A 17,639-nucleotide genomic window follows, 5' to 3' on the forward strand; every position below is an offset into this window, starting at 1 on the left:
TCTGTTCTTCCCCTCTAAGTGCAGTGGAATGTGCCACTGTCACTTCCTGAATCCTTCCAGAGCACAGAGAGCAGTGTTTCACCCACATCTTATTAAAGTAAGATTTTACTGAAAGGGATTCTGTTAGTGAAAATGATAATTTAATGAATGTGGTTTAGTGTTTGTTTACTCTTTTACAGCAGGGTCGTTTTTGTATTTTGTTTACTCAAACTTTACACCCACTAACTTAGCAGCTTGCCTCTGTACTTCACACTAAATTATAGACTCATTTTCTGAACTCTCTGTAGCTCTGCTGGTTTATTACTTTAAAATGCTGTGGTCCCTCTCCCCCCCCCCCCCTTGTGTGTGTGTGTGTGTGTGTGTCTCTCTCTCTCTATCTATCCATCTCTCTCCTTATGTGTTGTTCTCCCCCATGGTCTCTTTCTCCCTCTGTCTCTCTTCCTCCCCCTCTGACTCTCATCCCTTATGTAATGAAAGAATCTATAAGCAAAATTTGCAGCATTAAAGTAAAAAGTATTTTTAAACATATTTTAATGGGCATGGATTTCTAGATCTCATAATCATAGCAAGCATTGTGTTATCTGGCAAGAGTTTCTGTTACAATCCTTTAAACTAAAATCAGATGTTTACTAAGTTGACCAGTTTTCCAAGACACCATTTAAAGGGACATGAAACCCATATGAAACCCATATGCAAATTTAAATAACTTTCCAATTTACATCTAATATCTAATTTTCTTCATTATTTTGATGTCCTTTGTTGAAAATCATATCTAAATATGCTCAGTAGCTGCTGATTGGTGGCTGCACATAGATACCTCATGTGATTGGCTCACCCATGTGCATTGCTATTTCTTCAACAAAGGATATCTAAAGAATGAAGGCGTATCCTGCCACTGCCTCACCAGCCTCTGACGTCACTGCACGTCACTGAGATGTACTTATATGTATAGATAAATTGGTTCCAATTTCACATGGGAATTCACTTGTGTCTGGGAGATGCATGTATATGAACAATAAAAGAACTTATGGTTTAAGAGTGCTGATTTCCCTTACTTTATGAAAGAGGTTTAATCATACCTCCCAGGGCTGTCTTTAACACAGGGCAAAAGGGGCAGCTGTCCAGTACCCAGTCTTTGTTAAGGGGCCCAAGAGTCCTTAAATAAATGGGGGGTTTTTTGGTTCATGCCAGACTACTGATGTCATGTGACATGAGGGGGACACACAGTCAGTCCTAATACTGTCACAGTCAAAAGTTCTCTGCTTTTATTTATTTGTGAGATACTGTGCCAGACCGTGCCGGTGTCATGTGACATGCCAAGCTATTGCCATGTGCTGTTTTAGATGTGCACTGTGCAGCAGTAAATGCTAAGCCGTAACTCTGCATCCAGCCAATCCCACTGCATCAGAAAAGGTCCTGCTGGGGTTACCACTGTTACCAGGTAACTGCTCTGGTGGTGGGGATTTTTCTGGGTAGGGCTGACTGTAGGCGCATGCAGCAGAAAGCTGGAGCAGCAGGCACGTGAGGATTTGAGCATCTGTGCAGCTGCATACACTGCTCTCTTCAGTCTTAAGACTGTGATTCGTCTAAAAACTGTATCCATGCAGCCTTGGACAGAAAGCATCCAGTCTGCTGGTCGCCTTAGCCCTGCTCTTTCTGCTGTGGCCCTAAGATCAACTAACTGAAGTGTGTTAGGGGAACTAGGTAGCTAAAAAGTGACATGTGCTGCTGTGGCTTTTTTTATAGGTTTTTTTTCTCTCTGTATCAGATTTTACAGCTTCCAATAGTAGTTCTGCTATTCCAGTCAGTAAACTTATATTTGTCTGCACCTCCATGCTTCCTCCTCAGTCTTTACCTTGCGTTGCTCCTGTTGTCTGCCCTAAATCTCTTTAACCAGCTAACCTCACACCAGAATCACATTCAAAAGCATATTAAATTAATCCACAGTGGAGGAATTTATATATTTATTTACTTATTAGTACTGCTTAGGTTCAGTTTCACATATTGCAATTTATGTCATTGTTTTAAATGATTAGCCCAGCAGTGGATGATCCACTGCTGGGCTAATAATTTTAAAAAAATAAAAAAATAAATTGATTTAGTTGTTTTTTGGGATGATGGGGATGGGGGGGAGGGGGGGGGGAGAAAATGTTTGCCCAGGGTCCAGTCAATATTAAAGACGGCCCTGCATACCTCTTTCATTTATCTCTCTTTTTTAAAGGTTAAATATAGGAGTCTTGAGTTAGGAATCTGTAAGCAATTTATTAAAGGGACAGTATACACTCATTTTCATGTAACTGCATGTAATAGACACTATTATAAAGAATAAGATGCACAGATACTGATATAAAAATCCAGTAAAAACTGTTTAAAAACTTACTTAGAAGCTCTCAGTTTAGCTCTGTTGAAAAGGCAGCTGGAAAACCCACTGCAAGAGGGAAATAAGACACTCCCCCCTCCTCCTTCTTTTGCATATGAAAAGACCCTTTACACAAACAGGAGCAAGCTGAAGAAGGTAGCTGAAGGTATTCTCATAAAACTTTGGGGCTTGGTTAGGAGTCTGAAAATCAGAGCAATGTTATTTAAAAATAAGCAAAATTATACATTTATTTAAAAAAAAAAACTTTATGGGCTATATAAATAGATCATCTACAAAACATTTATGCAAAGATAAGTACATTATTGTTATATGTGTTTTTATTGATAACACTATTACCTTGTTATAAACACTGATTAACAGTTACATAAATATACATTATTACCTAATTGCTATTTGTAGTGCATCTTTTACCATAGGACTAAAACAGGACATTTCTACAAAAATGTATTTTTCTTGTTTTTTAGGGATCTAGAAAACATATACCCATGGTATATTAAAGCTCCAAGTGACTCCACTGCAAAACCCATCCCACAACTTCTCAGAGGTAAATCTGTCATTTAAATTATTGAATCTAATTGTCAAAAGATGAATCAGAGACCTTCAGTTAAATTATGTTATTTAAATATGAAGATTATCACTAATTTTAAACAATTTTATTTTTTAACAGAGGAAGAATTTGTAAATATTACTGTTACATTAAAAAGAGAGAACTCTTCAAATGGTATTCGAGAGTGGTGGGTTGTTAGCCAAAAAAATAAGAAATTCAGCACAAAAGAGGGTCTTGAGCTCTGCGTATTTAGTGACAAGGTCAGCCCTCCAAGTCTTGGATTTTTAGCAGGTTATGGGTAAGTACTTTATGCAACTTTATGTAAAAAAATTTTTTATGTGAATCACTGTACTTATTTTACATTATATCACTACATTCATTAAAAACATCTCTCTTACTGTGCATATCTGCTCCATTCAGGGCTGCAGGATATTGATACAATTAATTCTGATCTTCCCATGGAACCTGTGCCATTATGATTACTGTTAGTCTCACCCATCTGACCTACCTATACCCAGTTTAGTATATTATAAGTGCTTAGGCCAGACTCATCCAGTTTACTCATTGCTTATGCTCCTCTATGCCATGTTGTTCACTGGCTTCCCTCTAGTATTATATTTAAAATCTCTTACTTACAAAGCCCTCAACAAGACTATACAATATACTTACACTATATAGCCAAAAGTATGTGGACATCCTTATTAATTATTGAGTACAGGTGTTTCAGACACACCCATTACACACCCAGCTCATAGCCATGAAATCTCCATAGACAAACATTGGCAGCACAATGGCTTGTACTGAAGTGACTTTAAACAGGACACTGTCATGTGATACAGCCTTTGCCACAAGTCAGTTTGTGAAAATTCAGCCCTACAAGACATGCTGTACGTGTTATTATTATGAAATGGAACTGTCTCGGAGCAACAACAACACAGTCACAAAGTATAAACCAAATACAATTGCAGAATGGGGCCACCGAGTGCTGAAGCACGTAACACGTAAAAATAGCCTATCATCTGTTGTATCACTCAATGCAGAGTTACAAACTGCCTCTGGAAGCAACATCAACACAAGAGCTGTGTGCTGGGAGCTTCATGAAATGGGTTTTCGTACAGAAGCCTCACATCAACATGCGTCTGCTGGAGTGGTGTAAAACATGCCGCTACTGGACTCTGGAACAGTGAAAACGTGTTCCCTTGTGTGATAAATCATGCTTCACTGTCTGGCAGTCTGATGGGAAAAAAATGTAAATCAGCACTGGAAAAATAATCATAATAATGTGGATAAAAGTTAACTTTTAATAACAATGCTTTAATAAACACACATGTTGGCAGCAAAATTGGAATTGCTTGCCAGGATAAAAATTTAAAAACATTACACAACGATCCCTCCAAAGAAAAAGGGTGCTGCTGTGCACATACAGCAGGAAATTAATTGTGTGCTGTATTAGGGAAAGGAATTGGTGGGATCAATATAAAAAACAAACGGCCAGATTACGAGTTTTGCGTTATGAGCTGCTCGGTAATAACTTCCAAGTTATTTCCACTGCTCACCTTTAATAGCGCTGCTATTACAGGTTTTCTAAAAACCTGCTTTAGCGGGCAATAGGGCAGCATTGAGCTCCATACCACACACAAATACCAGCGCTGCTTTGAGCTGGTTTTACGTTCTCGTGCACGATTTCCCCATAGACATCAATGAGGAGAGCCGGATAAAAAAAAGCCTAACACCTGCAATAAAGGAGCGTAAAGCTCCATAACGCAGCCCCATTGATTCCTATAGGGGAAGAAAAGTTATGTTTAAACCTAACACCCTAACATAAACCCCGAGTCTAAACACCCCTAATCTGCTGCCCCTGACATCGCCAACGCCTAACTACAGTTATTAACCCCTAATCTGCTGTCCCTGACATCGCCAACACCTACCTACACTTATTAACCCCTAATCTTCCGCCCAGAATGTCGCCGCCACTACATTACACTTATTAACCCCTATTCTGCCGCCCCCGACATCACCGCCACCTACCTACATTTATTAACCCCTAATCTGCCGCCCTCAACGTCGCTGCCACTATACTAAAGTTACTAACACACCAAATGAACAGTGGCACTACTCGGGCTTTTCCTCAGGTAGTATAGTTGTGTATACGTTAAAAAGGTCTATATTGGTCTCCTATAAATCTCTAGAGGAAATGGTGCTTGTGCATAAATCTAAATCCAAACACAAAGGAAAAATGATATAAAGAATACCAAGATTCCCAAAGTATGCACTTGCAGCACTCTGGGCCCTGAACTAAAGGACGGAATATCCCAACAGGATTTTAAAATATAACCTTTATTATAGAAATTTAAAAAACCAAGTGGTTGGTTTATAACACACACAATTAAAATACACTCCAGTACCGAGATCAGTGTAGTAGGTAATATGTAAGATCACTAAATATTACGATTAGGCCTGTATAATATCACAGTTATAAGTGATCTCAAATGTAACCCAAAATAATCGCTAGTTTAAATTCACTCAAAGGCTTGCAGCAAACAAGCTAGAACAAAAATTATAATCAGGATAAATTATGATCTGAGAATCAGAAAGAGTGTTATAAGCTTATACAGTTAGATACAAAGCTCAAAAATTATGAATAATGCGTATATGTCTATTGGAATTGATCCTAAATGATATTAGTGTATCTAATGTAACTATACTTAATATGTATATTAATGGTGAGCTGTGGATTATATCAAGTAGGCTTATATTTCTGCCTGTATCTAAGCATCTATTAATTCAACAAAGTTTTCAGTGTGCCAGTCTTATAGCAGTGATCAAATGCTACAGAACAGTAGCAATCACTCAGTCACTTTTTGAGAAAACTTCTCTTTTATAAGTAAGAATACAAAATATGTGTAAACTTGTAGCAGTAGAGTCACTTTATTAAGTGGTAGAATATATTCTGTGTTAAAGCAAATAAATAGGAACTCCAATTTTCTGCTACAATAAAAATAGCTCAAAGATAAGCAGTTTTCAATGCAGTGTATGTGACTGTAATTATAAATATTGATAGAATCAAAATATTAATTCACCATCCATTCAAGGATTAGATCCACTTATAGAAAAAAGTTTAAATCAACCTTGACTAAATACAAGGTAATTAGACTGGTTTATCTATATGGTTGATGCCACGAATGTGACAGAGTTTACTATAACCAAACTTAAATCTATATTCAGTTCGTATGGCCTTCCAGCGTTGTGGAATTACGCTGTTTGGCGCAACCCAGGCCATATTGGTAGATATCTTACAGCTTTTTAGCACAGCTTCTATACATGTGATGTAAAGGTTATAGAGGTAATGGATTTTGGAACCTGTACTAGTTAGAGAATAAGAGTAACACTATAGACTAAGTCTGGCACAACCCAGGCTGGTAGTAGAATTATTAATGTATAGTGAAATGGAACTACTTATGTTGCTATTCGTGAAACGTTTAATGCTCATATGGTCGATACCTGATAGGTTCTATCACTGTTCATGTTTAGCAATTTGCTAAATCCAACACAACCCAGGTGGTGTGTAAAAATAAGAATCACTCAATTAACAGCGCTATATGCAGTCAGATTTTAATATATATATTTTTGATATTAATGTTGTATATTCCGGAAATAGTCCAGTCATGTAATAATTTGTACAAAAATATCTAAAAAAATTTTTAATATATTTCTTATATTGTAATAGCACTAGATCTGGCACAACCCAGACTAAAGATTGATTTAGTATTGCTCTATTGGTTAGCACTGTTTATATTGTGGATACGGTTTAAACTATTTCTGGCACAACCCAGATTAAATTAGTAACAAATAGTTCTCACAGCATCAATATGGCAAATGCTGTAAGTATCAAGCAGTTTAACAGTCATACAGTATTCCTTACATTCATCTGACTTACATTTATCTATGTATATAGAGGCTATGTTGAATGATAGGCTAAGTCTGGCACAACCCAGGCTGTATATTTTATAGTATTACCAGTTAAATGCTGCAGTAAATGATTCTAAGTGAATCAATATAGCCGGTGCTGCGCTTCTCCGGTTGTTCAACATTCATACATGACTCATAACATTCACCAAACATTGCTATTGAATGGATTATTTTGACCGTTAAATTAATTAGGCACAAGCTATTAGTAGATATTACAGTTAGATGCTAGAATGGCACCTCGGTGTAACAATACAGATCATTATTTGTTGTGAACAGTGTTCACTCATCTATATAGACCCTGATAGTCTGTGATCATGCTGAGTATTGCAAGTGAACTTAGCGGCACATAGATACAAGGTACTGGGCACTTAAAATTAACACAAAAGATAGAGTGTGAACCCGTTCAGCACTCTCCCCTGACGCGTTTCGCCCGATAGGGCTTTATCAAAGGCAGCGAGCCGCCGATTTTGTGGGGATTTAAACCCTGAAAATAGTTTAAACCGTATCCACAATATAAACAGTGCTAACCAATAGAGCAATACTAAATCAATCTTTAGTCTGGGTTGTGCCAGATCTAGTGCTATTACAATATAAGAAATATATTAAAAAAAAAATTATATATTTTTGTACAAATTATTACATGACTGGACTATTTCCGGAATATACAACATTAATATCAAAAATATATATATTAAAATCTGACTGCATATAGCGCTGTTAATTGAGTGATTCTTATTTTTACACACCACCTGGGTTGTGTTGGATTTAGCAAATTGCTAAACATGAACAGTGATAGAACCTATCAGGTATCGACCATATGAGCATTAAACGTTTCACGAATAGCAACATAAGTAGTTCCATTTCACTATACATTAATAATTCTACTACCAGCCTGGGTTGTGCCAGACTTAGTCTATAGTGTTACTCTTATTCTCTAACTAGTACAGGTTCCAAAATCCATTACCTCTATAACCTTTACATCACATGTATAGAAGCTGTGCTAAAAAGCTGTAAGATATCTACCAATATGGCCTGGTTTGCGCCAAAGTCAGCGTAATTCCACAACGCTGGAAGGCCATACGAACTGAATATAGATTTAAGTTTGGTTATAGTAAACTCTGTCACATTCGTGGCATCAACCATATAGATAAACAAGTCTAATTACATTGTATTTAGTCAAGGTTGATTTAAACTTTTTTCTATAAGTGGATCTAATCCTTGAATGGATGGTGAATTAATATTTTGATTCTATCAATATTTATAATTACAGTCACATACACTGCATTGAAAACTGCTTATCTTTGAGCTATTTTTATTGTAGCAGAAAATTGGAGTTCCTATATATTTGCTTTAACACAGAATATATTCTACCACTTAATAAAGTGACTCTACTGCTACAAGTTTACACATATTTTGTATTCTTACTTATAAAAGAGAAGTTTTCTCAAAAAGTGACTGATTGCTACTGTTCTGTAGCATTTGATCACTGTTATAAGACTGGCACACTGAAAACTTTGTTGAATTAATAGATGCTTAGATACAGGCAGAAATATAAGCCTACTTGATATAATCCACAGCTCACCATTAATATACATATTAAGTATAGTTACATTAGATACACTAATATCATTTAGGATCAATTCCAATAGACATATACGCATTATTCATAATTTTTGAGCTTTGTATCTAACTGTATAAGCTTATAACACTCTTTCTGATTCTCAGATCATAATTTATCCTGATTATAATTTTTGTTCTAGCTTGTTTGCTGCAAGCCTTTGAGTGAATTTAAACTAGCGACTATTTTGGGTTACATTTGAGATCACTTATAACTGTGATATTATACAGGCCTAATCGTAATATTTAGTGATCTTACATATTACCTACTACACTGATCTCGGTACTGGAGTGTATTTTAATTGTGTGTGTTATAAACCAACCACTTGGTTTTTTAAATTTCTATAATAAAGGTTATATTTTAAAATCCTGTTGGGATATTCCATCCTTTAGTTCAGGGCCCAGAGTGCTGCAAGTGCATACTTTGGGAATCTTGGTATTCTTTATATCATTTTTCCTTTGTGTTTGGACTATACTAAAGTTATTAACCCCTAAATCTAAGCCTAACCCTAACACCCCTAACTTTAATATAATTAAAATAAATCTAAATACATACCCGTAAAAATAAAACCTAAGCTAGCTACAATATTACTAATAGTCACATTGTAGCTATCTTAGGTTTTATTTTTATTTTACAGGTAAGTTTGTATTTATTTTAACTAGGTAGACTAGTTAGTAAATAGTTATTAACTATTTACTATCTACCTAGTTAAAATAAATACAAAGTTACCTGTAAAATAAAAACTAACCTGTCTTACACTAAAACCTAACATTACACTAAAATTAAATAAATTAAATAAAAAAAATACATTTATCTAAATAAAAAAAAACCTAGCCTACACTAAACTGCCAATGGCCCTTAAAAGGGCCTTTTGCGGGGCATTGCCCCAAAGAAATCAACTCTTTTACCTGTAAAAAAAAATTGCCCTGAAAAGGGCATTTAGTAGTTATGGGCTGTACCGCTCACTTTTTGGCCGGACAAGCAAACTCGTAATACTGGCGCTGTGGAAGTCCCATTGAAAAAGGACTTTTTAAAAGGTGCGGTAGTTACGTTGCGTGACTGCCAAAAAAGTGTGCGGTACAGCTATACCTACAAGACGTAGTAATAGCAGCAGTAGTGAAAAAGCAGCGTTATGAGGCTTTTTCACTCATAGAGCAAAACTCCTAATCTAGCCGTGAGAAAGGTAGGTAGAAGCCTTCAATAGCAGAAGATGGCATCAATTTCAAAGTAATAACTGCACTTATGAATGATCTGTATTATACATATTGTCCTGAGCTGGACCTTGAATTTCCTAATACAGTAATATGTAGAAGCTGAAAAGTGGCTGAAAAGCCAATGTCAATAAGAGGCTTTATTGCAGTCAAAAGACACGGTGAACGTATAGATTCCTGCAACGTCTATTAACAAATAAATTGCTATTGAAGTGCTGGGCCTTAAGTTCCCAATCACATAATAGTGAGGGAAGCCTTTACAATATTGTCAGTGAAGTTAAGAGGTTTTTGTACAGATAACAGCATATGTACTACTAAACAACGCAATGTACATAGAAAGTGATGAGCCATTTTTGCATCTATTGTATTGTTACTCATTTTGAAAGTCTTTATATTTTTCTCCTTCATATGCAAGGATAAAACTTGGACACACTTTTTTATTTAAAACTATATCTGTATAATGGATCATGCCATTATTTCACTAGAAATGCAGTTTACACCAAACTTTAAGCAGGACCCATCCTCATTTTCCCCCCCGAGATACCTATTACCTAGTGTGCACTTTAAAGAATTCAGTGATAGAGAAATGGTAAGAATTCCAACTTAATAACAGAGCTTATAGAAACAAGAGTGAGATTTTCTGGGAGACTGCAAAAGCCTACATGAGAGGTGAAGTAAAAGCCTATCTTTTTAAATAGAAGAAAACAAAGAGAGAGAAGTGCAGCTTGCAAAGTAATTTAAAAATAGCTATAAAGCCTATACTGATAATCCCATAAAACAGCTATGGGATAAGTACAGGGAAAGTTAACAAGAAAGAGATCTATTCTTACAACAAAACTCAATATAGAGAGATATGAAAGAAAGAGCTTTCTATTGCGGAAACTATGGTTGATCCGTGAAATTCTTGTCTAAATTAACCAAGAATAGAAACCACAAGAAAAATATTATAGCAATCAAGGTAGGTAACTGTAGAGTAACATCTACCCCAGATATTAGACAGACTATATTTGAATATTTAACAAGACTATACTCAGCAAATGAGGTTAATCAGCAAAGCAAAACTACTTCTGGAATAACATTAAGTTACCCAAACTAGAAGAGGGAAATATTAGAAGTTTAAACCTACCTATAACCGAGGATGAAGTGCAGAGTTCTATAAATCATATGAAATTGAATAAAGCCCCTGGACCTGACCATTTACCTGCTGAATTCTACAAACTACTAGGTAAAGAAATAAAACCCGCCCTCACCAGGTTATACAAAACATATTTTATTACAGGGGAAATGCAGTCTAATTACTTTACCACTTCCTCAATCAGACTTATTCTCAAGAAACACAAAGATCCAGAAGTCCCCACATCTTCCAGGCCAATATCCCTATTAAACAATGATTATAAGATATTGATGACTATAATAGCAGAAAGAATCCAGAAAGTGCTACATAGCTTAATACATCCAGATCAGTCGGGGTTTATGATAGGCCGAAATCTAACTAGGAATATTCACAGGGCTTTCAGTTATAGATCACCTTTGGAATAAAATAGATAATAAAAAGCGGAAAACTACAATAGACCTAGCATTGTTATCGGTGGACTCTGAAAAAGCGTTCGACTTGATAACCTGGGATCACCTGTTTACAGCACTAGATAAATTTGGCTTTTCTGGGAATATATCTTCTTTCATTAGGGTAATTTATAGTAAATCCTATCTCAAATGTATTTGTGAACAACCAATTAACAGCTAATATTAAATTAGAGAAATGAACAAGACAGGGTTGCCCGCTTTCACCTCTGTTTTTTTAATGAGGTCAAATTTTTGGCATACATATAAAGTATTATAACATTGCATAGCTGTGCTCAAAGTGCTTATGACAAGGTACATCATATAAATGACATATTAGAAAGGCATATGTAATGAACAATGTCTATCTATATGGTATAAAGCTCTGAAAAGGAACAGTTGCTGTAGAGAGCTAGAAAAAAAAACAATTTAAAAAGAAAACACATGCCAGTAGCAATCTAAGCCTTCTATACTATTCAGGAGGCCTCTCTTGGACCTCAAACTTTATAGGGTAATGGCATTAACAGAAGGCTATCTGGAAAAGAGGAGACCACTTGTGGATCTCATTATTTGGACCTCAGGTTTTATTTTATTATTTTGCTATATGATTAGAATAGAAGGGGGAAAGGAAGTTATCTATCAAACAGAAGTAGTCTACCTGAGGATTCCAGCTGTTAGGAGCATGACTTTACATCAGGCTAAGGGTAACAGTCAAACTCCACAATAATTAGCTGGATAATTTGGTGTATACATACATTCAGAAATAAATATAGACTAAACACCTGTAGTTATCTGTTTATGTGGTTTGTGTATTATATAGTGGGGGCTATAGTTTCTTAAGGGGTATACCTAGCTAAGATGCAGACAACGAGACCCCAAAACACCATAAAGAAGAGCAAAGAATAGACACTCCTGGGAAAAGCTGCAAGGATTGGAATAAAATATTACTGGGGTAAAATTATTACATCTTAATGAATGAAAATAGTTATGTTTGTCCTGTAAGTATATAGTAGGTAAACATTCAATTCCCATAACAAGCATATACCAGAAGTGGATATAAACTACAGATAACTGCATTTCTAAGAAAGATATGTGTTTCACTATTTTAACTGCTGGATTGAATCACTAGATAGTAGGAACAGTGAGAGTATAGGTAGGAATTATCTAGGTTTTGCATATGAAACATAAAAATTGCCACTGCTAAACTCATGGTGTGAGAGAAGTAATAAGTGCAGATCAATTCCTAAGTAAGTCCCCAATTGTATATATTAGAGTCCGTATAACTTTAAGTGTCCAGATAGGTATGAAACTGTGGGGGGTTCACCACTCACCACCACAATCTATTCATATGTTAATTGTTAACCCACACCAGTCCTCAAAACATCAATGTGGGGTTTAAGATACGGATGGCTATGGTGAGGACCCAAGTATGCTTTCCTGTGTAAAGGATATGTCTCCACATAAAGAGCAGCCATAAACTGGAGTCGTTCCATATTTTATTTAAAGTGCAAGATGAGATGGTAGCCAAGTTGAGAGATGCACTGGACATCCGCCATTCATCCTACAGGATCAGCACGGTGATCTGCAGTATCAGGGCAGCCAACAGTGGGGTGTTGTCTAGATCTTTTTGGCTCCTCTGGGCAGATAGGTTTGGAGTCTTCAAAGGAATTAACATAAAGTGGCATGCGACTGGGTTGGTGCAGTTAGGCTTGCTGCAACTATCTCCACGGGGTGCTCAGGATTAGTTGATGTAAGTGCTCTCTCTAAGTTACATTGATCTGTTTGAAATATCGCAACCCACGTTGTGGCAGAAAGCTTCTCACCCTCCTTGATGGGCCCCAGCTTAGACACTGGGATGTTTTCTGGGTCCACGTTATTCTGTTCAGTCGTGTCGCCACCATTTCCCCAGGCTTTGATGAGTTCATTCTCAAGTCGTGAGAAGTGATCACCTCAAATTTAATATTATTGACTGTTAGATGATGGGCTTCTTTAGTAGCATTGCATATGATATGTTTGGTTAAGCAATGGTGAGTATAGAAGTTGATTTTTAGTAGATTAATCCAGAACCCTGTAGGAGCTAGCAATTAAGCGACCTGTCATGGCACTACCCAGAAGTCCCCCCCCCACCTCTGCTTTTTAATCTTTCAATTGAGCCTCCAGCGATTAAACTCAGTCAGGAAATGGAGGGTATATCTTTCAGGGAAAATAAACTAGTTATATCTCTCTTCGCTGATGATCTATTAATATTTCTCAGTGATACAAAATGGAGCATTAAACAGTTCTTAGATATCATGGGTCAGTTCAGCACATTCTCGGGGTATAAGATCAACTCAGAGAAATCAGAAATTATGTGGATTACTACCCCAGTAGGCCCCAGGATGATTGTCCCTTTAAGTCGGTTGAGCAAATGAAATATTTGGGTATCAATATTAGCAAGAATCCTAAGGGCTGGTACTTACAACATTTTTCAGCATGCCTGAATAAATGTAATGAAAATTTTAAAGCTTGGCTGCACCTCCCAATCTCAATCTCGGCAAGGATAATGCTAATTAAATCTATTATCTTTTCCACGTGTGCTATATCTATTGCAAAATACACCACTGATTATAAAACAGAAAGATACTAATAAATTCAATAGGATGTGCATTTTTTTGTATGGCAAGGGAAGAGATCCAGATGTTCAGCAGATACACTCTGCCTCCACACTAGAGCAGGCAGCTTAACCCTACTTAACCTAAAGCTATATAATTTAGCAGCATTGCTACAATTTGCCAGACTGGATTACGGAATTTGGAATTATGTCACTTATTTTCAATTAGAAACAGAATTAAGTTCTCCTTTTTCCTTGCGAGCTCTGGTGCATTGCCTGCTGGTGAACTTACCAAAGAAAATTGTAAAATCAGAAGTGTTCAAAAATACCATACAAGCATGACAGTTATATTGCAAAGTAATAGGAGTTAATTTTTGTGCTTCTAGATATCTGCCAATTCTGGGTAATCCTAATTTCCCACCTAGTATACAAAATAAAGCTTTTAAGCAATGGAAAGAGAAGGGTCTTATAAATGTAAAACAGCTATTAGATGATACATCAAGTTTAATCAAAAACATTTGAAGAAATAACAGCTGAATTTCAAGTATCCAGGGTGTACTTTTTTGCTTATCTCCAGGTGAGGCATTTTGTGGACAATCTGCGAGCTAAATGTGGCACAAATTGGCAGCTGGGTGACTCAGAGAAGGTTATCCAACTTTATACGCAAGGGAAACACTTAATATCAGTGGCCTACAATACAGTTCTTTCAAATATGGGGGAAAAACACATTCATGTGTTACATAACAAATGGGAAAAAAATGTCCCTGAACTTCTAGAAGATGAGTTATCAGCCAGTTTGAACGACATTTTGAAAGTAATGCATATAATACCATGGAGAGAGTCTCATTTCAAAGTAGTCAATCAATTATACTGCACACCGCTGAAACTCTCAGAATGGTTTAAAAATGATAACATATCCTGCTATAAATTTAGAGATGTTAATGCTGATAACTTGCATTGCTTCTGGTCTTGTCTCAAGATTCTACAATTTTGGCAGAAAATTAACCATTGGCTGATCAAAGTACTTAAATAAAATGAAAGGATTGACAGGACACATCTGTTTTCTTTATAGAGGTACAAGAGAGGGAATAAACTTTAAACTTAACACAGCGATCCTTTTGGGTCAAAATCTAATTTTAAATAACTGGAAATCACCCCATGCACCCTCCATTGTTGGATTTTGTAAAAGCATAATAAATCGGATGAAGCTGGAACAATATATCCTTGTGACAGATTCCGAGAAAAAACTGAAAGCCTTTTTTAATAAATGGCTAAATGTTATAGAGCCACTCCCGATAAATGCACAACTTCAATCTATCCAGATGTTTAAAAAAGTATTGCTTCCAACAAACTTCCCCCTTCCTGGAGGGTGTTAATATAATTGTGAAGATTACTATGTAATCTCCCTTCCCCCTTCCTGGGTATCCTTTATCTCAATGCCTATGTTTCAAGCCTATGTAGAAGTGAATTTGCGTACTAATGGTTAAAGTATGCTTCCATTTGACTGGTTTTATACTGTTAAATATGCAAGAAGTAAGACTAGACATGTAATTCTACCCATATGTATATTAATGATTGTCCAACCCAAAGGAGATCCAATCCCACAAGTGCATTTATGGACCAATTTCATAGAGTTCATTTTTTTTCCACTCTGATTAAGACTATTCATTTCTTTTTCTTCTTCAGTTTTAAAGTCATCAATTTAGAGTGTGCATCTTAATTTGCTAGATTTAGAGTCATAGGATACTGTTAGATTTAAAGTTCCTATAGAAGGAAAGGACAATATTTTTTTTGCTGTGTACCTTTAATGATTTAGTGGAAACTACATTTTTGTTCTGGGAGATACAGCTGTTTATGTAATCTTTTCCTTCTAATGTGGTTTTTTTTTGTCTCTTTTTTTACTCTTATGTCCATGGAGTAAATATGTCTGTATATATCTGTTTAAAACAAATACAAATATCAATTGAAAAAAACAAACAAAAGGGACGTGATTCAGATAGATTACTTCTATTATCTTATTTGTTTTGTTCTGTTGGTATTATTTGTTAAAAAAAGAATACCTAGGTAGGCTAAGGAGCTGCTGATTGGTTGCTGCACATATATGTCTCTTGTTATCGGATCACCAAATGCGTTCAGCAAGCACCCAGTAATGCATTGCTGCTTCTTCAATAAAAAATACCAAGATAATTAGATTATAGAAGTAATTTGGAAAGTTGTTTAACATATTCTCTATCTAAACTATAAAAGAAAAAAAAAATAGGTTTCATGTCGTTTTAAATCTCAGTCCCCTTTTTCTTACTCACTTTCTACAAAAGGTTAGCATTTGGGATTTTGTTTAGGAAAAAAAATAAATTCTATGTTTTTCTGACTGTTTACAACCTGATTTCTTTCTGGAAGATCTCAGTGGCCTAGGAATTTGGGCTGAAATTAGGCTTTGTTTAGTCTGAACAACAGAAACAAGATTGAAAATAGTTCATTAATAGCTTTTTTTTTTTCTTCTCAGTACACTAGGCCATGGCCTTATTGACTATGATATTGTTGTAGTAATAGTTATGTAGAACTTTACTTTATTACACTAATTAAATAGATAACACTTTGGGGCATATGTATCAATGTGTGAGCGGACATGATACAAAGTAGTGTATCATGTCCGCTGCACATCGCTGCACATCGCTACACATCGATAAATGCAGACAGCATACTCTGTCTGCGTTTATCATTGCACCAGCAGTTCTTGTGAACTGCTGGTGCATTACGGCCCCCTGCAGATTTGTGGTCAATCGGCCGCTAGCAAGGGGTGTCAGTCAACCCGATCGCATTCGATCGGATTGATTTCTGTCCGCTGCCTCAGAGCAGGCAGACAAGTAATGGAGCAGCGGCCTTTAGACCGATGCTTCATAACTTCTGTTTCCAGGTCAACCGAACAAGGGGCATCAAGCTCCATATGGAGCTTAATAAATATGCCCCTTTATCTCTACAGTTCTTGAATTTCAAGTGTTGGAAGCAGGAAAAACGGGCAAGCGAAAAGTTCTAAGTGACATTGACAAGGCCAAATAGACGACTGGGTCAGAGCAGCTCCAAAACAGCAAGTCTTGCGGGGTGTCCCCGGTATGCAGTGGTTAGTATCTACCAAAAATAGTGCAAGGAAAGACAACCGGTGATCATTAATGCAAATGGGCCGCAAAGGCTATCCTATCTGGTCCGATCACACAGAAGAGCTACTGAAGCTGAAATTGCTGAAAAAATTAATGTTGGCTATGATAGAAAGGTGTCAGAACACAGAGTGCTGTGCATCACAGTTTGCTGCTTATGGGGCTGTGTAGCCACAGACCAGTCAGAGTGCACATGATGACCTCTGTCCACCTTTGAAAGCGCCTACAATGAAGACGTAAGCGTCAGAACTGGACCATAAAGCAATGGAAGAAGGTTGCCTGGTCTGATGAATCACCTTTTTTTGAATTTCCTTTTAGATCAGGTGGATGGCCGCCTGTGTGTGCATCGGTTACTTAGGGAACAGATGGCAGCAGGATGCACTATGGGAGGCAGTGTTATGCTTTGGGCACTGCTGGAAACCTTGGATCCTGGCATTCATGTGGATGTTAATTTGACACGTACCACCTACCTAGATATTGTTGCAGACCATGCACACACCTTCATGGCAATGGTGTTCCCTGATGGCAGTGGTTTATTTCAGCAGTATAATGCACCCTGCCACATTGCAAAAATTGTTCCGGAAATATTTTTTAAAATGTTTTTTACTCTAC

General features: G+C 36.6%; 1 protein-coding gene across 1 annotated transcript in view; it reads left to right on the plus strand.

Moving 5' to 3' along the window:
* The window catches only part of PIEZO2 (piezo type mechanosensitive ion channel component 2), a 655,528-nt gene that overhangs the window by 625,666 nt on the left and 12,223 nt on the right, over window positions 1-17,639 (plus strand). Inside the window, exons 54-55 of the mRNA XM_053714912.1 lie at window positions 2,845-2,924; window positions 3,048-3,225. Coding sequence (XP_053570887.1) covers window positions 2,845-2,924; window positions 3,048-3,225 — 258 coding nt within the window. The remainder of the gene's footprint in view (window positions 1-2,844; window positions 2,925-3,047; window positions 3,226-17,639) is intronic.

This window comes from Bombina bombina, chromosome 5 (assembly GCF_027579735.1).
Source record: "Bombina bombina isolate aBomBom1 chromosome 5, aBomBom1.pri, whole genome shotgun sequence".
In the NCBI taxonomy this organism is placed as follows: Eukaryota; Metazoa; Chordata; class Amphibia; order Anura; family Bombinatoridae; genus Bombina; species Bombina bombina.